This window comes from Canis lupus, chromosome 26 (assembly GCF_011100685.1).
Source record: "Canis lupus familiaris isolate Mischka breed German Shepherd chromosome 26, alternate assembly UU_Cfam_GSD_1.0, whole genome shotgun sequence".
In the NCBI taxonomy this organism is placed as follows: domain Eukaryota; kingdom Metazoa; phylum Chordata; class Mammalia; order Carnivora; family Canidae; genus Canis; species Canis lupus.
Genome location: NC_049247.1, coordinates 24,791,242 through 24,818,311, shown reverse-complemented (window position 1 = coordinate 24,818,311; position 27,070 = coordinate 24,791,242). Strand labels below are relative to the sequence as shown.

The 27,070-nt window shown below is 42.5% G+C and overlaps 2 protein-coding genes across 20 annotated transcripts in view; one reads left to right on the top strand and one right to left on the bottom strand.

Annotated features, from left to right (window-relative positions):
- The window catches only part of SFI1 (SFI1 centrin binding protein), a 99,250-nt gene extending 94,036 nt beyond the window's left edge, over window positions 1-5,214 (bottom strand). For 2 of the 9 annotated variants that reach the window (XR_005379401.1, XR_005379402.1), the window contains exon 1: window positions 1,020-1,530. The gene's annotated coding sequence lies outside the window, so the exon portion shown is untranslated. Of the gene's footprint in view, window positions 1-1,019; window positions 1,531-4,051; window positions 4,231-5,124 lie in introns of those variants that run through there. The other 7 variants (XM_038575699.1, XM_038575703.1, XM_038575702.1 and 4 more) reach the window with 5 other exon arrangements.
- Window positions 5,215-5,552: 338 nt separating this feature from the next.
- EIF4ENIF1 (eukaryotic translation initiation factor 4E nuclear import factor 1) overlaps window positions 5,553-27,070 on the top strand; it is a 48,305-nt gene continuing 26,787 nt past the window's right edge. For 7 of the 11 annotated variants that reach the window (XM_038575717.1, XM_038575716.1, XM_038575709.1 and 4 more), the window contains exons 1-4: window positions 6,060-6,255; window positions 6,657-6,779; window positions 19,533-19,606; window positions 23,625-23,752. In XM_038575717.1, coding sequence (XP_038431645.1) covers window positions 6,160-6,255; window positions 6,657-6,779; window positions 19,533-19,606; window positions 23,625-23,752 — 421 coding nt within the window. In that variant the 5' untranslated portion in view covers window positions 6,060-6,159. Of the gene's footprint in view, window positions 5,707-5,922; window positions 6,013-6,057; window positions 6,256-6,656; window positions 6,780-19,532; window positions 19,607-23,624; window positions 23,753-27,070 lie in introns of those variants that run through there. The other 4 variants (XM_038575713.1, XM_038575714.1, XM_038575715.1 and 1 more) reach the window with 4 other exon arrangements.

Sequence of the window (27,070 nt, the reverse complement as noted above, 5' to 3'; positions counted from 1 at the left end):
AGCTAGCGGAATGGAAATTATAAATGGATGTGGGGCTGTTTTCTATCATTAGCCTTTAATACTGGTTTTTAAAGTCATGTATGTTAACTTGAAAAATTATAGAAGTTAACTTCTTAAAGAAGTTTCTACAGTATTTTGCAGCTGCTAACAATAACTGAAAAATCAACGATCTTCCTAAAGAAAAGGAAAGACTCCATTTAATTTTAAATTTAATTTCTATCTTAAGCCCCAGAATAAGTTTCAACTACTTATTCCAGGAAGCTTCCCAATCTTCATACGTTCGTGGTACTTAGGCGGGTACCACGATATCTATCTGTGTCAGGTATAGATAGAACTAAGCATTTTTCATTAATAACCTGCTTTTTAACAACCACCCAGACAGATGGTAGCCATTTCATTTTACAGGCGAATTATCTGAGGCCACCAGCTAAGTAGGAGGGCTACGACTGGTACTCAGGTCCCTAATATCATTCGTCCTACAAATAAAAACGAAGCATTTATCTGCCACTGCTGGGGCGACTTCACCGTTTTTGCTCTGTTGGGCCCTCTGGGTTCAGATGGGACCCCTGAGGTGTGTGCACACTACCCCCCACCCCCCACCGTGGCCACGCAGCAGGGACCCAGAATCTTCCCATTCGGAGCCGAGCATGCTAAAGAGCCTTGCACCCACGCAGGCACCGAGCCCCGGCTGCAGCGCACCAGACGCGGGATGAAGCGGCGCCCCTGGGGCCCGGGCGACCAGACGCCGAAGGGCAGCAGCATCGGTAGGGAGCACGCGAGCACCGCGCAGGGCGAGCAAGGCGGGCTCCCAAAGTCCTGCGCGCTCTCTCCACGCCGCTTCCACTCCCAGATCACAGTCCGTGGGCAGGCGGCATCGCCTGCACTTCTAGAGAAGGAAGCGGAGGCTCCGAGGAGAGGCAGAGGGCCCAGCTCGGAGGGATGCGCGCTCGCCGCCGGACTCCAAACCCAGGAAGACGAGCCTCTCAGAGGCTGGTGACGATTCGGACCGGGCCTCATACCTGACTAGTCGAGCACTCGGGCCTCGCGCCTCAGGAAGTCCCTGCGGGAGCCGGCAGACGCGGCCCCGGTTCCTCCCGCCCTAAGGCCCCGGCCGCCTCAGCGCTTCCCGCGCCTCCCCCGCACACAGTCTCGCGCCGGCTCCGCCCCCCGTCTCCACGGCGACGCGGCGTGCGTGTGAAACGCCCCTCCAGGGACTCGCAGTTCGCGCAGCCTCCGTCGAGTAGGCGACACGCCTCCCTCTGACTGCTGAGAGGCAGCTGCAGAGCCAAGTTGCCCCCAAAGAGCGTAGATGGATGCACCGTCTGAGCGGCCTCAAGGTGGGCTCTCGGCCTCCCTGGCCCACTCGCTCCTCTCAGAGCTCAGCTTCCTCTTCGACAAGAGCAGGAGCTTTATAGAATAGTGTCTCCGAGCTACGCCTCGCGCGTCAAGGTCTAGGGATGAGGTTCCCGTCTGGAGGCCCACGCTGACGGACGTCCTCCCCCCCACCTCCAGGCTCCCGCGTGAGCCTCTCTGGCTCTTGGTTCTCCGTGGTTCCCCAGCGAGTGAGCGGCGGGGGGGGGTCCTTATGCCGCCAAGGAGTAAGGCGCGCGCATGCGTGTATCGGGGAGGTTGTCAATCGGGAGGGCGGGGGGAGGGGTCGTTCCGCTGACCCCGAACTTCTAAATTATCCCAGGCTGGGATCTTCTCTTAACCCTTCCTTTAAAAATATAGTTAACAAGTACTAATTGCTAGTAAATGGTAGTTAAATTTTTTAAAACTCTGATCATCTTTTTAAAATAGGGGTGAGGGAAGATGGGTGGGGCACTTTCATATGCTTTTCTCCTGTGCTTTGTTAAACATTTGAAAGCACTTGAAAAAAAAAAAAAGGCACTTGATATTTCTGGTGGAGAGAGCTAAGGCTAGCATTATGTATTTAAATGTTTGAAGGATTTTATATCACAAATATGAAAATAACTTGTTGGATGTCCCGGGAATAGAATCAAACAGGTCATTTGCATTTTTGCTGTTTTCCATATATGCTAATGTCTAACTAAAAAACAGGTGTTTAAAAGAAGTTCCACTTCAGCAGGACACGGGAAGCAATCTTCTAGGGATGACTAATTTAGGGAGTTTTGAAGTCCTAATTAACACTGATATTTACTAACCATAAAATTAGTCTTTCTTATAAGTACTTTGTGTTTTTTAGGTGATTTGTTGATGCTTTATTCCTCTCATGTACCTTTACTACCCTCGACTTTGACTAATTTGGGATGGGATGAGAGACATTTTCACTTGAGTTATAATGCAAGTAATTACTCCTGTCAGGAAAGATTAGAACATAATAGTATAGACTAACAATAGCTAGTGCAGCAGAACTTACATGATTTCAGTTTGGTCTGTTTGTAGTACTTCCCATAAATAAAATCAAACATGTAAAGCACCAGAAAGTATGGGGGCTCTGCAAAGAATTTGGTTTTTTGGTCTTCTAAAAGTCCCTTAATTTCCTTATAGTCCTTAACCTGAGTACATGATGCCACACACCTGTGAAACTGTTGCCATCTCATTTTCTTAGAACCTGGGATTACCCTAAGAGCAAGAAAAACTGAACAGAAAAAAAGAAAAAAAAAAGGCCCAGTTAGAGAGGCACCAGCTAGTTGAGGTATAATCCCAACATTCTGAGATGAGGCTGCTCTCAAAATTACTAGGATTTCAATATTTTCATTTGCTTCTCTACTGCTCTTGAACTGCTACTTTCCCCAACTGACTCAACTTTGGAGTTCCTTTATGCCAAACTTTGAACAATTGAACCTAAACTAAAATCTTATCTTTAGTAAAGAATAAGAGTAAATAATTTCTTATTCTCTCAAAGAGGCTTCTCATGTGGATATTTGAAAATTCACTATTAACTGCAAAAAAAGGGGCATTTAGAACTACAGTCATTCCTACCGAAAACATTCAAAAGCTACAATGAAACAAGGATTTGCAAGCATCTAGGTTTTGCATGACATGGGTGAGACATTCATAGATGCTCTTCATTAGTAAATTATTACCTTTACTCCCAGGTACTAATTTGCAACTCCTTTCATAAGAACAAATTGAGTCTCTGGGATAGAAATGAGTTGAGACCAGGGTTCTACAGGATACTAAAGGAGAGCTTGGTGGAAGAGTGTGTATCCCAACGAGGAAAGACCAAAGGGTCCAGGAAATTAGCTCCAGGCCAGGCCTCTATCATGCCAGCTACAATGCCTTGAACAGATTTTAAGTGTATTGTGGTAATTTAAAAATATGCTTACAAATTATTTGACCCTTCTCCCACATAAAAGCAGTCTGTCCCTTCCCCATAGTGATTTCTAATAGAATATGGCATGTGGCAGTACAGAGTGATTCTGAGGCTAGGTTAGAAGAGAGTTCAGCAACTGGCCACACTTAGAATCCTGCCACCATGTTGTGAGAAAAGCTCAGGCCACAGAGAAAGGGCATATATAAATGTTCTAGCCAAAAGCCACTATCAAGCACCAAACACGTGAGCCATTAAATGATCCTAGCCCCAAACTTTCCACCCATCTGAATGGAGTAGAGACCCGGTGTCCCAGCTAGAAGTGGCCTAAACTGCAGGTTTGAGAGCAAAATATTGAGGTAAGCTACTGAGTTTTGACGGGGTTTATTACACAGCAATAAATGACTAGAACAGTGTTTTTAATATTATCTCATCTCGAATTCCCACGACAAGCCTGAAAAGTAGGTACTGCTTGCTATCCCTTTTTGACAGAGGAATAAACAGGTCCAGAAAGATGGTATGACTGGCTCAGGTTTCACACCAAGGGGTGGAACCAGGATTTAAGAGCTTCAAAGAAGGGGCCTTCTTCATTATTCCTGATAGCAAAAGGATTATACTATTTCAACAGCCTCAGGAAGAACCTGAATTCGAAAAGCAGCTTGATTCCTAAATTCAGACAAGCGCTGTTTCATTACCTGCAACGTGTCTCTGAACAGGCTTTAAAAAAAAAAAACTCAGAAGCTTTATGGATGTTGTATAAGGCTTTTTACCCACCTTATCCTTTGTAGTCTTGACAACAGCCCCTGTGAGTGGGTTATCTTTCCAATTTTACTGATTAGAAAACCAAGGCTAAGGATAATGAAATGGCCTAATTCTCCCCCAGCCTGTAGAGCGTGGTAGAGCTGGGATGCAAACTCGGGCCCAATTTGCAAACGTTTCCCTCTGCCTCTCGCCTGCAAAAATAGGTAAGAAACACAGTTTATTCAAAAAAAAAAAAGGGGGGGGGGACACCTTTTATTCAATATTATAGAAGGAAAATGTTTTCGTAATTTTCTCGGTTGCCAAGACTCCTAAGGGAACTTAGCGATCACTCAATGCCCAATCCACTGACTTTACATGTGAAGCTCAAAGACAGTAAAACCCTTCAGAGAAATGTAGACTTCACTACCCCTTGGTGAGAAAATTTACGTTTCCCTCTCCGCCTATGTGTCGTTTCACACTAACCCCGGGCGGTCGCGTGGGGCAAAAACCAGGACTGGGGATGTTCCTGCAGACCGGGCTCACGTGGGGTCTCCGTGAAATCTTTACGGATCACTCCTCCTCCGCACGGCATTTACCCTCATTTCTCAGAGCGGGGAAATTATGTTTGCTATTACTGCTCTGCTCCCGTCCGCCGGTCTCGCCACTGTGTACTACGCGCTTGACGTTCGCCGGCTCAGTTCACCCGAACACACTCGCACTTCCCCTTCCCGTGCAGGTTACGGAAAGCATCGGGTAGTGGGCGGGGGAAGCCGTCCAACGAGTCTGTCAGACGCCTTCCGTTCATTCAAAAGCAATCGTGGCAAATTTGTCAATGCAACGATACGCAACCCCACAAACTTACAGAGAGGGGCCGTTTTGGAAAGGAGGAGAGAGAAAACCCGAAAAAGTCAGGGCTTTGCCCAAACATTACACTGCTAACCAACAACCCGAGACTCGAGCCCACAAATGCCAGGCTCAAAAGACACGCCCCAGGTTCGCCTCAGACCGCCACCGCCGAAGCCCCAGGGCTCCCCGCCGTCGCGAACCGGGCGAACTCGGCAGCCGACGCGCTCCCCAGTCGCACCCGGCCGCGGACCCCAGCCCACCTCGCTGAAGCCACCGCCTTCCTGACAGAACCGCCGGGCGCGGGCTGCGGGCTGCGGGCTGCGGGCTGCGAGCACCGCCCGCGCCGTTCCGCGCCGTTCCGCCCCGCCTCGAAGCGCGCGTGGGAACGCAGCGTCCTCCCCGGGGCTGCCCGGGACGCCCGCCTGTGCGCACCGGGAAGGGCTCCCGCCGCCGCCGCGCCAGCCCTCTCCCCGCCGCCGCCATCTCGCCCCCGCCTCCGCCTCCGCCTCCCCGCCGCCGGGCGCGCGCTGGGGCCGGCGCCTGGGGAGAGCGCCGCGATGTCTGTCTTTTCCGCCCGGCACCGCGGCGGCCACCTCACATCCGGGCGCGCAGCGGCGAACGCGGCGCTGGGGCCCGGGTGCGTGGAGGGAGTTATTAAGGGGGAGGGGGCCTCGGAGGAGGAGCGGAGGGCTGGGCCGCGGTTACGGCGGCTGAAGAGAGACAGTCCGAGCGGGTGGGGGGGCGAGAGCGAAGGCCGCGCGGAGCAGCCCTCGGACCGGCGCGGGCGGCGAGGAGGGGAGCGGCGGCCGAGCTGAAGGGCCGCCGAGCGGCGGAGGCACCGAGTAAGGGCCCGGCGGCGGCGGGAGCCGGGGCGCCGCGCGCCCAGGGCACAGGGAGGGCAGGGGCGCGGGCGCGCTGCTCCCGGGGTCGCGTGCGTGAGCGAGCGCCGGGGCGCGCGCGGGGGGCGGGCAGGGGCGCGAGGCCGGCGGGGCGGCCGGCGGGCAGCAGGCGGGCGGGGGCTGGCGGGGCCCGAGCCGCCGGGCCGGGCCGGGCCGGGGCGGACGGCGGCGGGCCTGCGCCGGCTCCAGCTCGCAGCGGCCGGGCCGGGGGATTCGGCCTCCCCGCTCCCTCCGGCCCGCCTCCCCTCCGTGAGTACAGTCCCCGCCCTTCTTCCGAAGGAGGCCGCTGGGCCGGGGCCTGCGCGAGAGGCCGGTGGTTGGGGTCGCGGCCCGGGAAAGCCGAGTTTCAGAGCTGAATCCGGAGCTCGCCCCTTCCTTGCCACGGGCGCCCCTGACATGGCCACAGGTGCCGCCGGCTGGGTGAGGGGCGCTCGGGCCGCAGCCCCACTCCCTGGCCCCTGGATAACAAGGGGCAGCTGGCGCCGTCCATTGGCAAGTGACAGGCACTTTACCACAGTCCGACTTCCCGGATCCCCAACCCCGGCCGGTCTCCTACCTGCCCCCACTCAGGAAACTTCCCCACTACTGTCTGAACGTCCTCATAGGTGGCAGTGACTAATTTTGGTTTCTTTTTGTCTTAAATCTGCTTAAAAGCTGTACCCTGATTCGAGTACCTTCCACTTATGCTTTCCTTACCCCTTTAATGCTTAGAGCACCCCAGCTAAGTACCAGTCGTTCTATTTCTAAATGGGTTCTGGTTTTGTTGAGTGAGGCTTTTTGTTTTGGTTTTTAAAAATAGTCTTTTTAAGAGAGAAGAGAGTCAGTGTTTTAAACGGTCAAGACTTCTGAAAACGTATTGTTCTCCCTGACAGTTTCGCTGATTTATCTCCCAGGTGCAAAGAATTGTAGACCAAGGAACCATGGATAGGAGAAGTGTTGGTGAAACAGAAAACGGAGATGCTTTCCTTGACCTGAAGAAGCAACCAGCCTCCAAATCCCCCCATCGCTATACAAAAGTAAGTTTTGTTACTAATGGAATAGTGTTTCTTTATAGGTGGGGAGATTAGTAACATTGTGTAGGCATTTCATTAGTATTATCTAGAGTGGGAGTCTTATTCTGACTACATAGACTAAATATTAACTAGATCTAGTAAAGCATTGCTTTGAATTTCTTTTTCTGCAAGTGTGAATATGCAGTTTAAACTAGAATTTGCTTCTAATTAGCTTTTGGGTGAAGGGAATATTGGCTCAGATGGCATTTGAATTTGTGGATCGGCATATGTTGACACACATGTTCTTTAGCACCTGTGTATGTTACTGACTTATATGCTATAGAATAAGATTTTCAGTTTTGGCATGCAGATAATTCAAGGTCTTCTATTTACAGAAGCTATTGCTTCAGTATCTTGTTGGTGCCTGAATGTTTCTGAAGGGGTTGACAGGACTCAGTGAGGTGTGAGTTCATTTCTTATTCCCTGAAATGATAGGCAGAGTACCAAAATGTGCTTGGGACTGTTGATGAGAAGAGTCATGTTCTAGTTGGTCCCATATCTCTGTTTCCTAAGTATGGACCCAATCAAGGGTTCTGATGTGGTTATTGTCCTTGATTTCCTAGAATAGTGACTGGGTAAAGTTTGAAGTCAGGTTTTGTTTGTGTATTAGTGCCACTGCTCGTACCTACTTGGTAAAGTATCTAGTGCTGTCAGAGGAGTATTCATTTTTAGCATTAAAAAAACGATAGCATTGTATTTATTCAGATTTGGTCTTTCCAAATGTAGTTTTTCCTCAAACCTGAGAGTGCTTGAATATGTTTCACAACTTCATTACCTAAAATGTTGACAGGTGAATTCTGAATGGAGAAAAGCTTATTAAATGAAGGGGAACTAATTTGAACTGCTCTCATAAACTTTTATGATTTCAACTCTCCTAGCACTTTTTGAATTAAAGTTGTTCCTAGTATTCTACTTGTAGAGTCCACACAGAGAGGCTTTTGTGTCCCTTTCACACCGATCAGAGGGTAGCATGTATATGTCCTCTTTATGTCCATATTTAGGCTTACGTCATTTTGGGAGAAGATATTGGTGTCTCCTAGGCTAGAACTTATGTGTGTCTACAGTAAAGATTAAGAAGCTCAGCATTGCCCATTTGATAGTCCATTCTCAGAATTTTGTCATACTTAGATAAATGTGCTTCAAAGAAATGATTAAGAAAAGCAATTTTTTAGGTTGACAGTCTTCTCTACCAAATTTAGTTGGAAGTTCATTTACTGTCCACTCCATTAGAGAAGATTTAGTTAATGGCAGTGTTTAGGATCATGTTTAGGCAGTGTTTTGGGTGGTGCTTTTTTTCTTATATATGGGTTTCTCACGCTCTAGTAACGTGGTAACTTGAGGCAAACTAAGCCTTTCTCTTTGAAGAAAGCTTGAAGCCATTCTGTGTTCTAAGAATTGTAATAAATGGTCAGGTATTGCACAACTAGAATTATACTTCAGCCATCCTACTTCTTATCTCCAGTTTGAGATCAAACTATTAGAATAAATAAAGCATTTAGTAATGTTTCTGCCACTTCAAGTTCATGGGCTAGAAAGTTTAGAAGCAAGAGAAGGAAATTGTCCTCAGTAATTTTTATATATAAGCCATGTGTTTTGTGAAAACTTGCAAACGTAGGATGTTTACTACAAGATCAAAAAACACATTCACCAGATGAGAGGGCTCCTTAACCTTTGACCTTTCTTAGTTTAGCATTCATTTGATTTATGAGATGACATTAATGGTCTGTTCAGAATTCTAGGGGTTTTTTCCACAAGGGTGGAGGAGTTCAGAAGTTTGGCCTAGTGCTTTTCAGGGTTACATATCACAGTCTCATGTGTGTTCTGACATTCTTTAGTCCAGCATGCTTCCTAAACATTGATATGTCTGGGGATCACCTATGAACCCTTGTAAAGTGTGAATTTTGGTGGTTAGGTCATGAGTGGGCTTCAAAATCCAGCTTTTTAGCCTGCTCCCAGGTGGTGCCCATACTGCTAGTCCCCTGACCATACTTGAGTAGCAAGGCTTTAGTCTTCCTTGCAGAACAACATATGATCTTGATGTTGTCAAGCAACTCAGATGTGTAATTACTCCTTGGGGTTCAGTTGGTGTCCATTGTGTTTCTATGAATGTCTCAGGAAGTAAAGTTAGAGTCATGTTAGATATTTTCAGGCCTACCTCTAGGCCTCAGTGATGGTTAATTGGGATGGTTATAAGTGGATTTATCATATGCACCTGTTATCCTGAGAGTCTTGAGCCCTTAATTTATAAGCCCACTTAGGCCCATTTTGCCAGGCCAGATTCCTAAGACCAAAAACTGTTTTGGTGGTACTTAAGTGTGCCATTATAAAGTGAATTACGTTGAAGGACTTATGGAGGCTACAGAGTGAGATCTCACCTAAAAATCATAGATTAAAAATGTCTTAGGCAGCCTGGGTAGCTCAGCGGTTTAGCGCTGCCTTTGGCCCAGGGTGTGATCCTGGAGACCTGGGATCGAGTCCCATGTTGGGGACTGCATGGAGCCTGCTTTCTCCCTCTGTCTTTGTGCCACTTTTCTCTCTGTCTCTCATGAATAAATAAATAAATCTTTAAAAAAATGTCTTTAGACAGTGGTTCTCAAAGAATGGTCCCTAAACTAGCATTTAGCACCACCTGGTACCCTGTTAGAAATATTAAATCTCAGGCCCCATTTCGGTGGTATTAGATCAGACTCTAGAGGTAGAGCCCAGCATCCACATGTATTAAATCTTTCAGGGAATTCTGACTCTAATTCAAATTTGAGAGCCATTGGTTTAGAAAGCAAGATGAGATGGTCATGCTTATTAATGGGAAAACTTTGGGACCCATTAACTTACCTTCATCAGAGGTCCTTGTTATACCTATTCTTAAGGTGTAGTACCTACTGTTAATGATACCATCTTCTGCTTCAAATACAGAGTAGAAATGCTTTGGGCTGTTCCACTATTCAGATCCACATTCTTCTTTGAATGGACAGACTGCTCTTAGAGTATACATTCTTGGTGCTGTTCCTCCTTTGCTCCTGTATCTTGCCACTAATTCCTTATTCAGTGTTATTACCTGCCAGTTGAACAGGGTATAAAAGGAGACACTCATAACATTCAGTTTGATGCTGACCAGTGTTAATCATACATGTTAGATCTACCAGCTAAAGAGTTGGCATTGGATTATCTGAGTTTAATTTCATGTGTGCTTTTCATTGCCTTGACTAGTTATAAATTGGCACCATTTTAGTCATCAGTGTCTGTAGGGATCTTCAGAGGAGTCCACCCTGATCTGTAGCAGATGGGCGGTTAGTTACAGTGATACAGCCATGGTTATGTCTTTGCTTTACAACCATTAAAAAAATAGACAAGCACCTGAAGTGGATGGATTTAAGTAATTCTAGCCTTCTTGGAAAGAATCAGTTGCAGGACTGAAGTCCAGCCTCTGAGAAAAGAGGAAGTAGAATTTAAATCCTAGATTGAAGTCAGTAGTCAGATAGTCAGATTTAAGTATACAGAGATCTCATTTGATAACTTCATAGATATTTTTCAAAAATTGAGTTGAGAGGTAACCTCTAACAGGTGGCATTTCAGTGACCTATTTTGCTACAAACTTCTTAAGCTAACATAAAGATGCATATTGGGAAGGGAGAATCATGGTAAGAAAAATCATACAGTATGATGTTTTAGCCGTTCAGAAAACCTAGCTAACTGGAAGTTCTTAGAGGGGGTCGGCTGGCAATACCATAGATAGTGTCTTCTTTTTTTTTTTTTTTTATTTTATTTAATTTATTTATTTATTTTTATGATAGTCACACACAGAGAGAGAGAGAGAGAGGCAGAGACACAGGCAGAGGGAGAAGCAGGCTCCATGCACCGGGAGCCCGATGTGGGATTCGATCCCGGGTCTCCAGGATCGCGCCCTGGGTCAAAGGCAGGCGCCAAACCGCTGCGCCACCCAGGGATCCCGATAGTGTCTTCTAATTGCTGTTTACTACCTGTTTCAATTTCACGTCATCTTGAAAAGTTGGGATCCAGGGCTATTGCCCCCATGAGTATCCTCTCCTACTTGCTCATTGTGGGAACTTCTAGCTAGATAAGGAATCGGTCATTTTACAACTGGAACCTTTAACATAGAAATTTGTGGATAGGACCTTTGATTCAGGAAAGGGTGCTATGAATGGAGGCTGGCTTAAGGGCAGCCTGCCCAAGCATGTGGCAGTTTGATTCAGGATTCCCAGTAGTCCCACTGGACAAGGACAAACCCAACCCTGAGTGACAGGTGCAGGACACCTTCCCTTGTCCTCTCAAGAGAAGTAGTGAAGAGGAGAGGATAAGGGGCATGGAGACCCACTACTGCCTGGTTTAGGATCCCCTACTTTACCACTTACTTACTCTGTGTGGCCTTCAGCCATACACTTAGCTTCTCTGATTCTCATCTTCTTCCTTTGTAGAATGTGGGTGGAGTAGTATCTACTTCATAGGATTTTATCTTATTTAAAGGTCTTATTTGAGTGAGAATAAGCAGTAGGAAGGAGAGAGAGAGAGAAGCAGACTCCCTGCTGAGCAAGAAGCCTGATCTCAGGACCCAGAGATCATGACCTGAGTTGAAGGTAGACGCTTAACCAATTGAGCCACCCAGGCATCCCAACCTCATAGAATTTTTGTGGGGAATAAATGAGAAAATGCACACCAAGCGCTTAGAAAAGTGGCTGGCATACGGTAAGTGCTGAAAACTGTTTATGATGTAGAAATGATACAGCCTTCTTTAGATACCAACTTTAGATCAAGATGCTTATTTTTTAAATGTCACAGTAACCATTTAGATTTTAATATGAAACTAGTGGGACACCCGAGTGGCTCAGTGGTTGAACGTCTGCCTTCGGCTCAGGGCCTGATCCCAGGATCCAGGATTGAGTCCCACGTCAGGCTCCCTGCAAGGAGACTGCTTTTCCCTCTGCCTATGTCTCTGCCTCTCTCTCTGTGTCTCTCATGAATAAATAAATCTTTAAAATAATAATAATAATATGAAACTAGAAAGCCCTATTGAATATGTAATGCTACTACCCTGAAAATGGTTTTCCTAAATTTCTTCTAGTGTTTACCTACTTAACATTTTATATTGTTTTTATGAGTTGTATAAACACATTTAAAAGCCAAAGTTTATTTTTATTGTGTTGGCCAGATCAACAGAGAAAACACTTTTTTCCCCGTTTCCATTTCCTTAGTTTCAGATCTTTTAATAGAAGAAAGTCTTTGCATCAAATCAGCCACCGTTAGATGCTTAGATGAATCCAGGTGTGAAATTCTGCTTAACAGTTCTGCAGGATCGTTCAAATTCTGATCTCTCTATAAGAGCTGTTCTAAATGGTGCCCATAGCAACAAACATTAATGGGGGATGGTATAATGTATCCCATGTACTCTCTATGTTGTTAGTTCACCATTGCATTGGCTATCATCTGAGGGTACCATTACCCTGTTGTGATCTATTTTTAACAGCTTTCTAATCCTTTCAGAAAAGTCGTCTGACTCAGCAGAATGAATATCTGGTCAGTCAGCAACCATCTAAGAGCTTGATGACCAACCCTAATGCTACTGGGTGTGTGGAGGGTGGGGACTGGGATAGGAGGTCAAAGGCAGATGACCCAACCCAAACACTGCTCTGGGGACATTTGCCTTCTTTAGGAAGAGCCGGGCGCGCGCGCGCGCGCGCGCACACACACACACACACACACACACACAGAGGTAAGGTACTAGGTCATTCCTAGAGTGCTTTGACTACTAAGAATGAAATAAAACTTTGGGTTTTTTACAAAACATCTGTGAATTTTTTAAAAGTTGAGCTTTTTACTCTTATGAATTGAATTCAACTTACAAAGGTAAAGAATATTTCCCTTTCATCTTATGTGAGTGACTCATGTGAAATTCTTTTATAGTGTCAGAATGTCATCAGAATGCATAGCTGCTTCTCCGTGGAATTTCTGCAACAGGAAACTGGATGTGGATTTTAACCACTGTTGTTTTGGGCTTATAGTCAGATTCATTTCCTTTCTACTTTAATACTAATCACTAAAAGTGGGTGTACATATTAGTAGGTCCCAAATAGATTGTTTTGGGAGCCTCGACAAATTTTCTTTTAAGGAAGGCTGCTAAAACTAAGAAAATGTTTATACTTTTTTTGGCTGTGTTGCTCTTGGGCAATTAGTAGTTTATTCTTACCTAGTCAGGTTTTAAAACCTGTGCAAAAAATAAGGTTTCAGATATTAACTCTTTTCTTGTCAAGATGGTGATTGTAGTGAATTTTTTTTTATAATTAGTAAGTTCCTGTGGGTTCTTAGAACTCTACACAAGGGTAATCTATTCCCTTCTGGACTATTCATAGGGAAGGAGCATTCCCAGCTCAGTGGGCATGTTCCATGTATTTTGCCTTTAGCCAAAGTTGAAGGTTTTCTTTGAAAATATCCCAAAGGGGTGCTTTTTCAGGAATATTGCTTGCTTTTAAGTGCTCTTGATATGATGGCAAGTTCAGGAACACTTCTCTTGAGAGACTGGAGAGCCATGAGGCTGGGGCCAAGAGTAATCTGCATATGCTAGATACAGAGCCTGGCAACAGGAAATGTTTCAAAAGCTATGAAAAGAGCAATTTTTGTATTAGTGCATAGTTTCTCTATTCCCCACTTATGTGGGGAACCTTCTTAGCCTGGGATATCATCTTAAGCAATTTCAGACATTGATGAAAGGTAACAGATTTAACTCTCTAAACCCCATAAAGAGGGCCTCTCATTGTCCCTAAATGTCCAAGTGGACTTTGGGCCACATTTCAGAAACATACATTTAAAACCCTGCTTCTTACCCTCTGTGGGGTCCATTGGAGATTTCTTGAAGGTATGAATACTCACTGCAGAAATTGCAGAAATGCACAAGTTTTTTGCATATGGTTTCGTTGAAGCCATGAAATTGGTTTAAGAAGCTCTGCTTTCAAGAATAGTAAGTATAGTTTTACCTAGATGTTTAAAGTTATTCCCAGCAGCTTTTACTATTCAAGAACTATTGTTTTCCCAGTTGTCAGTGTGTTACCAAAGAAAATGGCTCTTTATCCTCTATAAACAGGTGGGCTGTTTCAGCCATTAGCACTTCGTTGGCAGCACCATTTGTGCTGCTGGCATGGTTAATGCCAGTGTGTACAACTGGCTACCTCCTCTACCCTGTGCTTTTTTTTTTTTTTTTTTTAATTTTTTTTTTTAATTTTTATTTATTTATGATAGTCACAGAGAGAGAGAGAGAGAGAGGCAGAGACAGGCAGAGGGAGAAGCAGGCTCCATGCACCGGGAGCCTGATGTGGGATTCGATCCGGGGTCTCCAGGATCGCGCCCTGGGCCAAAGGCAGGTGCCAAACCGCTGCGCCACCCAGGGATCCCTACCCTGTGCTTTTATAGGCCTGTTGTACAATCAATTGCTGGGATGTTTATTCATATCTACTATATGCCAAACATATAAAGTCAACAAATAAAACAGGAATAATATGGGAGGGTAAAAAAATAAAAACATTTTTACCAACTGAGCAACTCCTGTCTGAGGGTTGTTAGCATTCATCAATCTATGATTAGAGCAGTAAGTCTGTAAGAAAAATTAAATAAAATACTAACCTCTGGTAACAATACCTTATAGTTTACTTAAAAATAATTTTTATTACAACAAAAAAAATAATTTTTTTAAAGATTTATTTATTTATGATAGACACACACAGAGAGAGAGAGAGAGGCAGAGACACAGGCAGAGGGAGAAGCAGGCTCCATGCCGGAAGCCCAACGTGGGACTCGATCCCGGGACTCCAGGATCGCGCCCTGGGCCAAAGGCAGGCGCCAAACCACTGAACCACCCAGGGAATCCCAAAAAATAATTTTTATTAAGATATAGTTCATATAAAATTCGCCTCTTTAAAAGTGTACCATTCAGTGGTGGTCAGTAAATTTACGAAGTTATACAGCCATTACTATTCTCTAATTCTAGAATATTTTCATCACCTCAAACTCTGTACCCATTAGTAGTCACTCCTGTTATCCCCTTTCCCCAGCCTCTGGCAGGCATTAATCTACTTTTTGACTCCAGGGATTTACCTTTTCCAAACTTTGCGTTTAGAATCGTAGTGTACATGGCCTTTTTTGTCTGGCTTCTTTCACTTAACATCATGTTTTCAAGGTTTGTATTATAGCATATATCAGCACTTTATTCCTTTTTGTTGCCAAATAATCTATTGTATGGGTTTATCACATTTTGTTGATCAGTTGATGGGCATACAGGGTTGTTCCCTTTTTTTTTTTTTTTTTTTTTTTTTGCTATTGTGAATAGTGCCGCTATGAGCATTTGTGTGGACTTAATTTTTTCAGTTCCTTTTGATATATACCTAGGAATGGAATTGCTGGGTAATAGAGTAAAATGTGCTTAACTTTTTGAGAAATTGCCCCTTTTTCCACAGGAGCTACACTGTTTTACATTCCCATTAACCATGCACAAAGGTTCCGGTTTTCTCTACATCCTTGTCCATATTTGTTATTTTCCCCTTTTTTTATTTTTTTTAATTTTTTACTTTAAAGATTTTATTTATTCATGAGAGACAAAGAGGCAGAGACATAGGCAGAAGGAGAAGCAGGCTCCATGCAGGAAGCCTGATGTGGGGCTCGATCCCAGGATTCCAGGATCACACCCTGAGCCAAAGGCAGATGCTCAACCACTGAGCCACCCAGTCCCCCTTTTTTCTAATAGCCATCTTTGTACACATGAAGTGGCATCTCACTGTGGTTTTGACTTGTATTTCCTTAATGACTAATGATTTTGAATATCTTTGATGTGCTTGCTGGCCATTTTTGTGTATCTTCTTTGGAGAAAAATCTATTGAAATCTTTTACCTGTTTGTAAATTGGGTTGTTTTGCTGTGTTTTTGAGTTGTACACGTTCTCTCCATATTCTAGACACCAGACCCTGATTTGTAAATATTTTTTCCTGTTCTGTGGGTTGGCTTTTCACTTTCTTGATAGTCACTTGAAGAACAAAAGTTCATAAACTTAAAAGTCCACCATATCTTTTTTTTTTCGTTTGGTTGCTTATGCTTTTTCAGTGTCCCAGTTAAGAAACATTGCTTATTCTGAGGTCATGAACTTTTTACACCTGCATTTTCTTCTAGGAGTTTTATACTTAGAACTCTTATGTCTAGGTCTTTGAAATCTTTCTAGTTCATTTTTGTATATAGTATGAGGTAGAAGTAAACTTTATTTTTTTAGAACAGTGTGAGATTTGTAGAAAACATGGGAACATAGTAGAGTTTTCCCTATTAATAGATGATATATGTTACAGTTAGCAATGTTGATACATTGTTATTAACTAAAGTTCACATTTTATTCACCTGTCCTTAGTTTTTGCCTAATGTTCTTTTTCTGTCCCAGGATCTCGTTTGGGATTCCACATTAAATAGAATTGTCATTTCTCCTTAGTCTCCCCATTTCCCTTTTTGTAAGACTGTTAACCCTTGTGAAAATATTTTTTTTGGTCCCCATGAATAGAAGAACATTTGGTCATCCGTGTTTTATGGCTATGTTAAAATGTTAGTCTTTTCCAGTTGACTCCGAAATAAAATTGTTAGATTCAGCAAACAGGTGTAGTAGTAATAGAAGACACCCATCACCTGGGCTCTCTATTATCTTTGGGAGTTAAAAGATTCAAACAAAGCCTTATTATTTAGTAACTTTTATATATTGAGAGTATACATATTTAAGGTTAAAATATGTTGCTCTTGGTTTAATAGTATAATAAGGTTTCTTCATTTAATATTTGGATTTGAGGGTGGTAAGGAAAAGGGAATACAGCCATACCACCCTGAACGCACCCGATCTCGTCTGAAATAATCTTTGGGTTGCTTCTAATAGAAAATTGCTTTGCAATATTTTTTCCTGTAGTGTATGTATAAATATTTCCTATATTACAAGGTCCTTCCTGTTTCTACTGGAATATGTTTTAAGCCTTCCTGTCCTCAGGATTTCTGTATTGTAATATTTACTATCGTTATAACTACTGTTGGTCCAACTACCCTCCCTCCACCCTGCACCACTGACACTGTCCTGCAGATTTCACTGGACTCTCTTGACTAGTGATTTCTGGGTTTTAGGTCATTTGACAGTTTTTTGTTTTGTTTTCAGAATTTTGGGCAGTCTCTAGATACTTTCTTGTATTTGGAATTCTGTTTATCTCAGACTTCTAAATTTTTCTAGGTATTTCTTCCCAACTAAAAATGCATAATTCATAAATCCTTTAAAAAATGCAGATGATTAAAAAAATGCAGATGATTGATATGCTTGTTTTGAAACTAAAATGTCATCTGGTCCTAGGGCATTTTGATATCGGAAAATATTTAGATCCTTCAAATGTCTAAAGACACTGAGTAAACTCATGGCATGCTTATGTGCAATGATTCCTGTAGGCTAAGAGTAAATCTATTTGCTTATATTTATACTAAGATATGGGAATAGAGTAGCATTCTGCTGTGAGGCCTGTGATGGGGGTATCAAACAGACACCACAGTCACATACTTTTATGTGCAGCAGTTGTAGCATTTTATGCACTAAAGGGTTGGGAATTGCCTTTTATACTTTATTATGAAATTGTTGAAATGTAAATAACAGGAGGCCATGGCTTTTTGTGTCTATGCACATGTATGAGCAGATATGTGTAAACACATGTGTGTGTATGTGTATATGTATGCATGGGTAATTGCATGTATTTCCCAGCTCTGCTCAAAGGACTGAGAAGCAGATGAGGATATCTAGTTCCCAGACTTTGGTTTCTGTACCATTCTTCACTTAAAGGAACTCCAATTTCTCCAAGAAATGGCTGACAGTAGGGCTAGGATGAGTAAGATAAGACAGAGTGAGGAAGTGCTTTTTAAAAAATGATAGGGCATGTCCAGAGGACACAGGAACCACCTTGAAGAGGCTTGCAATTTAAACCCCCAAATAATTAAGGTTATGAATGAATTAGATACCACTGGAAAAACTAGGAATCTGTGAGCCCGTGCCAATAATAGGTAAATACATTGGGGGGAAGGGGGCGTTGTGTTTTCCCTCTCAGTGAAATGCCAACTGCTGACTAGTAAATATGGAGAGAGAGGCCTAGAATTGGGAAATCAGGATTGTTTGGGGCAAAATCCATCATTAGGTGCTAAATTCAGGGGAAATTTTGATGAAGATCCAGATATTTGTAGTCTCCCCCACGGATCACACACTAATTGCAAGTAGGAAAGTAGTAACTGAACATCAGAGAAACTGGAGAACAACCTGACCATTTGGTCAAAATCAGCATCACTACTAAAAGCTAGATGGATGTCATCGATGTCCAGAGGTGATGCTTGGAGATGGACTCAACATCTCTGAGGTTAGTATTCCGTGGATGCTTAGCCTCAGTGTAGTCATGAGGAAACATTAAACTGCAAATGAATAATGTTCTCTTGGGGGGCGGGGGGAGGGAAGTAGGCTGTATCCTTTGAAATGTCAATGTACTAAAACCTGAAAGAAATTGTGGAGATTGGGCAGCCCGGGGGGCTTAACGGTTTGGCGCCACCTTCGGCCCAGGGCGTGATCCTGGAGACCCGGGATCGAGTCCCGCGTCGGGCTCCCTGCATGGAGCCTGCTTCTCCCTCTGCCTGTCTCTGCCTCTCTCTCTCTCTCTGTGTCTCTCATGAATAAATAAATAAAATCTTTAAAAAGAAAAAAAAGAAATTGTAGAGATTCCAAAGAAATATGACAATATCTGATTCTAGACTGGATCCTTTGTTGGAGGCTAAAGCAATATAAAGGACATTGGGTCAGTTGACAAATCGGAATCTGGAGGGGTAGGTTAGGATAAAAGTAATATTAGTAACTAATTTTATAAAACTGGTAGCCCTTCTCAACCAGGTTCTACAAAAGTAAGCCCTTATGCCCTAAGATATATGTTGTATGTAATGGATTTGCTTCTCCTCTGTGCATCTACACTGATACTGGCCAAGTATAATCCTTGGAAGAATGGAAAACTAGTCACTCAAATTATTTTCTGTAGAGCTTAATTCTCTCATGAAATTGGACAAGAGACTATGAAAGAATACCCTCATTCTTGAGAAATAAGCACTGAAATATTTGGAGGTAAAGGACCATGACTTTTCACAATTTACTCTTCCTGTGGCTTTAGGGGGAAAAAAGGGGGGTATAGAGAGCCCAAATTCTGAAGTAAATGGGAGAAAATGTTAACAGGCAAATCAAAACAGGTAAATGGATGTTTTTGGTGCTTTGTTTTCTTGCAACTTTACATTTAAAAATCTATCTGCTTGTAAATTGGCATCTATTGCATTTAAGAATATTAAGATTAACTGGAGGTTTTATTTAAGCCTGAAGCTTCTATACCTCGATGAGCATTCAGTGTTGTAGACTCTATTTACGTTATTGGATGGTAAGCAATTTATGGGAGAATTGTGTTTTAGCAAGAAAAAGTGATCACTATGAAGTTATTTCCCAATTCTGCCTGAGGTGCTTCTTGTAAGAATCAAGAATTCTGGACTAAGTCAAAGTATAAATAAATAAGAACCGTGTAACATGCTTAAGATAGATAGTCCAGTCATTACAACAAATATAAGTTGAAAATATATGGCATGAGAAATATTTTTCAAAATTACCATTTGTTTTCTTTTTTTTTTTTTTTTTGGTTTCTTTTTGTAGGAGGAGCTCTTGGATATAAAAGAACGCCCTCATTCCAAACAAAGACCATCATGCCTCTCTGAAAAATATGACAGGTATGGGGGCAGGGGGAGGGGTATGCTCCTTCTAGTCAACTTCTTGTTACACCAAACTTGGTAATTTAGGAATTGTTTTGGAGTTTTTTGTTGGAATGATGAGTGGAGAGATTTCCGGGATAATGACTTTGGGCTCCTGCACAAATACATCACAGATAAACTGTGGACTAAGTAGCACGTTACTGCATTGTCTTCATCAGTTTTATTATTAATTAGCTTTTAAACTATTCAAAAAGTTGAGCTTCATGGGACTCTAAGGACAACTAAACCAACTCCCTTTCAATGAACTGATGATGGAACTAAAGTTGGAAAATGAGTTGGGAGCAGCCCGGGTGGCTCAGCGGTTTAGCGCCACCTTCAGCCCAGGGCATGATCCTGATCGAGTTCCACGTCAGGCTCCCTGCATGGAGCCTGCTTCTCCCTCTGCCTGTGTCTCTGCCTTTCTCTCTCTCTCTCTCTCTCTGTGTCTCTCATGAATAAATAAATAAAATCTTTAAAAAAAAAAAAAAGAAAGAAAAGAAGTTGGTCAGAGGCACATAGTCAAAAAGGAGGATTAAGACTTGAACACAGGAGTCCCTCCAGGCACATAGTCAAAAACACAGGAGTCCCTTCGGGGTCTCTGCTGGCGGTAGTAGTATTTGCACTGTTCTTTGAGGTTCCTTCAAGGGCCTGCCCTGCGTTGGCTGATCAGGAGGTTTCTGAGCCTTGTGGCATTACTCCATCCCACTCCCTACCCCTAGCCAAAAAACCCATTCAGCTATTCAGATTAGCTCTTTTGCATCTTGGGCTGCTTTATAAGAGGTTAGAAGGCTTTGGTTTGAGAAGAATAGAGCTAAATTATGGTCTGAAAATCTTTACAATAACCCTATATTGCACTCGTTATGGTCACCTTAAGACTTTAAGGTTATTTCTTAAATATCAAGGTAGATGGTTCATATGGCCCACATTTTTAACATATAAAGTGTATTATATTTAATTTCTTAGCTGAATAGGACATACTATTTTTATTTGTATATCTTCTCTTCAAAAGGTTGCTAAGTCTCAATTCTTCACCACTTTCATTCCCCTGATGAAGATGGTATTTGAATAATGGCTGTTCCAGTTGGTTAGGATTTTTTCATGAGTCTCAGATAAGCTGGGAGTTTTTTGTTTATTTTTCATAAAACTGTCCATCTTTTTTATGCTTCAAGTTGAATTTTCTTGTTACAACTATTTCTTCTTGGCATAAAATAAAATTTATTAGGGTACACATATCCACTTTTATTCTGAAATGGAGACATGCTATTAATAGTAATGAAAAATAAGAGGAAAGAGCTTCCCATCCCAGTATTTCTCTTCTCAGAATTAAAATTTGATTCTTAAATTCCAGGTAATCCTCACAACCACACCAGAAGATGGGTAATATCTCCTTTATTGTGAGGAGTTTGAGATTGAGAGGTTGACTCAATTATTCCAGAAATGTTTAGTCGGTAGGGACGCCTGGGTGGGTCAGCGGTTCAGCATCTATGTTTGGATCAGGGCATGGTCCCAGAGCCCCAGGATCAAGTCCCACATCGGACTTCCCGCATGGAGCCTGCTTTTCCCTCTGCCTGTGTTGTGTCTCTGTCTCTGTCTCTCTGTTTTTCATAAATAAATAAAATCCTAAAAAATGTTTAGTCAGTACCTGCTGCTTTGTGGCAAATACTGTGTCAGATGCTATCAAATACTGCCTTAATGGAGCATTGGTCTGTGGAAGGATACAAATACTCAAGAGTTTATCATTACCATCATTACAGGCTGTGAAGGACAAGTACAGAGTACCCTAATAGTGTTTAGCACAGCCTGATCTGATCTGGGGGTTGTGAAGTCCTTTCAAAAGAAGAGTTCAAGGATATAGCTTATTAACTTGTCCAGGATGTCCCTGGTGGTGACGGCAAAACTAGAATTCCATCTCAGATCATCGGACTCTAGAACTTCTGCTCTGCGCACTCTGCCACCTTATTATTAGGGAGTAACAAAATAGAACCCATATCACACATTTTTTTTATTTTATTACATTTTTTAATGATAAATATGAATCTTACCAAACAAAGTTATTGAAATGTATCTCACTGGAAAGTATTTATGTTGCTGCTTTTACTTATACACTTGCTATTTGACTCTTACAAACACAACTTGAGATTGTGAGATGGCAAAAAAAAAATGAGATATCAAAAAAATCCATGTTAAAATGAATTTAGAGTATCCTCAACTGAAAACACCTGGACATTGCACTATTCTGTTGAAAGTCTCCACCCAATCCTATTCTTTTTTTTTTTTTTTGAGGTTAAAAATTTTTTTTAATTTATTTTTTATAGGTGTTCAATTTACCAACATACAGAATAACCCCCAGTGCCCGTCACCCATTCACTCCCACCCCCCGCCCTCCTCCCCTTCTACCACCCCTAGTTCGTTTCCCAGAGTTAGCAGTCTTTACGTTCTGTCTCCCTTTCTGATATTTCCCACACATTTCTTCTCCCTTCCCTTATATTCCCTTTCACTATTATTTATATTCCCCACATGAATGAGAACATATAATGTTTGTCCTTCTCCGACTGACTTACTTCACTCAGCCACATCACACATTTTTATGTTCTTGAGTGCTGTCTGTTCTGCCTGTGGGGAAAAACAGACTATGCATAGAAATTCTGGAAAAGTAAAATATCAAGCATTCCAGGAGCTACTTCAAGTGAGAGCTTTTTCTCCCTCCTGTATACTAATCTTCAGTCAACTGGTTTTTTTTTCCTTCAGTAACCCAGCCAATATTCATGGAGCATCTTCTTTCTGTAGGACAGGCATGGTTACTATACTCCCCATGCACCCCAGGGTTTGTGGTCTCATGTTTCATTCATACACAAACCACAGACTCACCTTTGACTATTGGTGTTGTATGAAAAACAACAAAATATTATTGGATTAATACAGATCTTCCTCAGCATACGGTAGGGTATGTTCCAGTAAACCCATCATAAGTTGAAAATATTTAGTCAAAAATGCATTTAATACATCTGGCCTGTTGAACATCATAGCTTACCCTAGCTATCTTAAAAGTGCTCAGAACACTTAGACTAGCCTACTGTTGGGCAAAATCACCCTAACACAAAGCCTATTTTATAATAGTGTTGAATATCTTATAACTTACTGAATACTGTATTGAAAGTAAAACACAGAATAGTTGGGTACAGAATGGTGTGGTTTACCCTTGGGTTCTCAGTGGCCGATTGGGAGCTACAGCTCACGGCCATTGTGCAGCATCACGAGAGGTTATTGTATCAGATGTTGATAGCCTGGGAAAAGATCAAACTTTCAAAATTCAAAGCACATTTTCTTTTTCTTTCTTTTTTTTTTTAAGATTTATTTATTTATGATAGAGAGGCAGAGACACAGGAGGAGGGAGAAGCAGGCTCCATGCCAGGAGCCCGATGTGGGACTCGATCTCAGGACTCCAGGATCGTGCCCTGCGCCAAAGGCAGGCACTAAACCGCTGAGCCACCAGGGATCCCCCAAAGCACATTTTCAAAAAAAAAAAAAAAAAAAATACAGTTTCTACTGAATGTGTACCTTTGCAAGGTAGAACCGTCTTGAGTTAAACCACTGTAAGTGGGAACCCCGGGTGGTGCAGCGGTTTAGCGCCTGCCTTTGGCCCAGGGCGCGATCCTGGAGATCCGGGATCGAATCCCACGTCGGGCTCCCGGTGCATGGAGCCTGCTTCTCCCTGTGCCTGTGTCTCTGCCTCTCTCTCTCTGTGTGACTATAAATAAATAAATAATTTTTAAAAATTAAAAAATAAATATAAATAAATAAATAAAAAATAAACCACTGTAAGTCAGGGACTGTCTGTAGCTCTTTGTTTTCATCTTAAAAGAGATAACCATTCTGATGGCAACCACAAGTGTTATATTGGAAAGGGGTTTCCATAACTTACTACCTAAAGAAATTTAGGAATTAGACCACGTATGTGGTTCCTGGGTGCTAACTGTTGGTACCTTTTGATTTGTAGTGACGGTGTCTGGGACCCTGAAAAGTGGCATGCCTCTCTCTACCCAGCTTCAGGGCGGAACTCGCCAGTGGAAAGTCTGAAGAAAGAGTTGGATGCAGAGCGGCCTTCTCTTGTGCGCAGAATAGCAGGTGAGAGGTAGAAGTTGAGGCAGCGGTTTTGGAGAGCAAAGTTAAGTCGGAGACCAGTTTTGGAATTGCAGATTTCTTTGTCACTGGTTTCGTTCTTCACTGAGAGTTTTATCAGAGAAATGACATTCAGAGAAAATGTCGTTCTTCGCTGAGAGTTTTATCAGAGAAATGACAGAGAAAATGTCATTATCAGGAAACTGATTTATCAATCTGCTACGTAGAGAAAAATCAGCTTTCCTATATAGAGCAGTGGCAAGTAGATAGCATTAGACTGTATGCTTTGGAATTAAAAGTAGTGCTGTCCCTCATTGATAGCAGAAACAGAGTAAGAATATGATAAGGGAGCATGGTAGTGAGCATAAGGCTGTGCTAGAAATCCAGTTATGCTTAGTCTCATATGTGAAACTAGTTCTCTGGTATAAATCTAACAATTCTTGGGCAGCCCTGGTGACTCAGCGGTTTACCTCCACCTTTGGCCCAGGGCGTGATCCTGGAGACCCGGGATCGAGTCCCACATCGAGCTCCTTGAATGGAGCTTGCTTCTCCCTCTGCCCGTGTCTCTGCCTCCCTCTCTCTCTCTCTCTACCTCTCATGAATAAATAAAAAATCTTTAAAAATAAATAAATAAATAACAATTCTTAATAGTGGATTATGGTCTGAATACATGGTTTGGATATGGTTTGAAACTGGGCTCAAATTTGGTTTTCCATACTTTTTCCCATTTCAGCCAGAAAAGAGGGGTGCTTCGGTGGCTCAGTCAGTTGTCTGCCTTCAGCTCAGGTCATAATGCCAGGGTCCTGGGATTGAGCCTCACATCAGGCTCTCTGCCCAGCTGGGAGCCTGCTTCTCCCTCTCCCTCTGCTTCTCTGCCTACTTAACTTGTGTGTGCCCATATGTGCTGTCTCCCTCTCTCTGTGTCAAGTAAAAATCTTAAAAAAAAAAAAAAAAAAAAAAAAGAAAATGTGAAGTGGAGGACTAGCAGTATAGAAGTTAGTCAAGGAACTTATTGCAAGAACTTTTTTTGAGATAAGAGGAAAACCCATTATAAAACAAATTTGGGACTGGGCAAAGAAGATAGGGGTGACTCTAGTTTGAGATAGAAGATCCTTCTATACAATCTTACAGTACACTTAGTGCAGTGATATCCCTCGAGCAGAGAATTTATTTTAGGAGAATCATTAAAGATGTGCTCAGAGATTTTATTAAATGATGAAAACTAGTAAGCAAACTCAATGTCTAGGGGTAGAAATGGGTTACGTAGACTTTGGTATGTCCATATGTAGAAATATTAAGTTGTTCAGCTGTAAATTAAGAACTCGCCCATACTGTGTCTTGTTTTTGGAAAACATGGAGACATGGTGTGAAAATTCTGGAAAAGTACATAGCATTTTAGTTACTGTTTCTGGTGAAAAGTTTGAAGGAATTTTCTCACTTGGACTTCAGTTTTCTGGTTTTTCTAGGAAAGATTTTTGTGTGGTGACAGGTTTGATTTTCTCATATCTTTATTGAAGTATAATTGACAATAGACTACACATAATGTGTACCATTTGATGTTTTGATAGATGCATACACCTCTGGAACCATTACCATGATCAAAGCAATAAGCTTTTCCATCACCCCCAAAAGTTCCCTGGTACCTCTGAATCCCTCCTCATACTCCCCCCACACACACACCCCCGCCCCCATTCGCCTGCAGGCAAGCATTGATTTGCCTTCTGTCGCTACAAATTAGTTTACATTTACTAGAATTCAATATAAGTGGAATCCTACAGTGTGCACCCTTTGGGTGGCTTCTTTCACTCAGTAGTTTTAAGATTTGGTCATGATGTTGGTTGTATAAATAGTTCATTTTTATTGCCTAGTAGTAGTCTGTTTTATGAATTTGCCACGGATTATCCATGTATCCTGTTAATGGACATTTGGGTTGTTTCTAGGTTTTTTTTTTTTTTTTTTTTTTAATTTTTATTTACTTATGATAGTCACAGAGAGAGAGAGAGGCAGAGACACAGGCCGAGGGAGAAGCAGGCTCCATGCACCGGGAGCCCGACGTGGGACTCGATCCCGGGTCTCCAGGATCGCGCCCTGGGCCAAAGGCAGGCGCTAAACCGCTATGCCACCCAGGGATCCCTGTTTCTAGCTTTTGACTACTAACCGAAACTGCTATGAACATTCATGTATAAGTCTCTATATGGGTGTATACTTTCTTTTCTCTTGAGTTAATACCTAAGGGTAGAATGGCCGAGTCCTATAGTAAATGTATGTTTAACGTTTTGAGAAACTGCCAAGCTGTTTTCCAACATGGTTATACCACTTTACATTTCCACCAGCAATGTATGAACAATGTATGAAGGTTCACTCATTCTGCATCCTTGTCACCACTTGGAATGATCAGTCTGAGATTTTAGCCAATCTATTAGATGTGTAATAGTATCATGGTTTAATTTGCATTTCCCTAATGGCTAATAATGTTGAGTATCTTTTCTTATGCCTGTTTGCCATCCATATATCCTCTAGTCTCTGTTCAAAGCATTTGTCCACTTTTTTTTTTTTTTAAAGATTTTATTTATTCAAGAGAGACACAGAAAGGCAGAGACATAGCAAAGGGAGAAGCAGGCTTCCCATGGGGAGCTTGATCAATCCCATGACTCCGGGATCACAACCTAAGCCAAATGCAGATGCTCAACCATTGAGCCAACCAAGTGTCCCTGTCCATTTTTTAATCCGATTGTGTTTTAATTTTGAAGAGTTTTTATATGTACCTGATACAGGTCCTTCCTTTATCAGATATACTTTGAAATATTTTCTTCCAGTCTATGGCTTGTTTTTGCATTCTTAGAAGAGTATCTTTCAGGGGCACCTGGGTGCTCAGTAATTTAAGCATCTGCCTATGGCTCAGGTCATGAATGATCTCAGGGTACAGGGATGGAGCCCTGCATGACATTCCCTGCTCAGCAGAGAGTCTGCTTCTCTTTCTCCCTCTACTGTTTTCCTTCCTTATGCGTGCATGTGCACGCGCTTGCTCTGTTTCTGTCTCTCTCTCTCTGTCTCTCTCTCTCTGTCTCTCTCTCTCTGTCAAATAAAATCCTTGAAAGATCTCATTTTGCTTTAGATTTTATTTTGCTTTAGATCTTATTTTGCTTTTTAAAGAAGTTTTAAATTTTGATCAAGCCCAGTTTTTTCATTTAATATATTGTGGTCATGGTGTTGTGCCTAAGAAAACTCTGCTTAACCCAGTGTCACAAAGATTTCCTCCTTTATTTTCTTCTAGAAGTTTTATATCATTTAGATCTATGATCTATTTTGCATTTTGTATGTGGT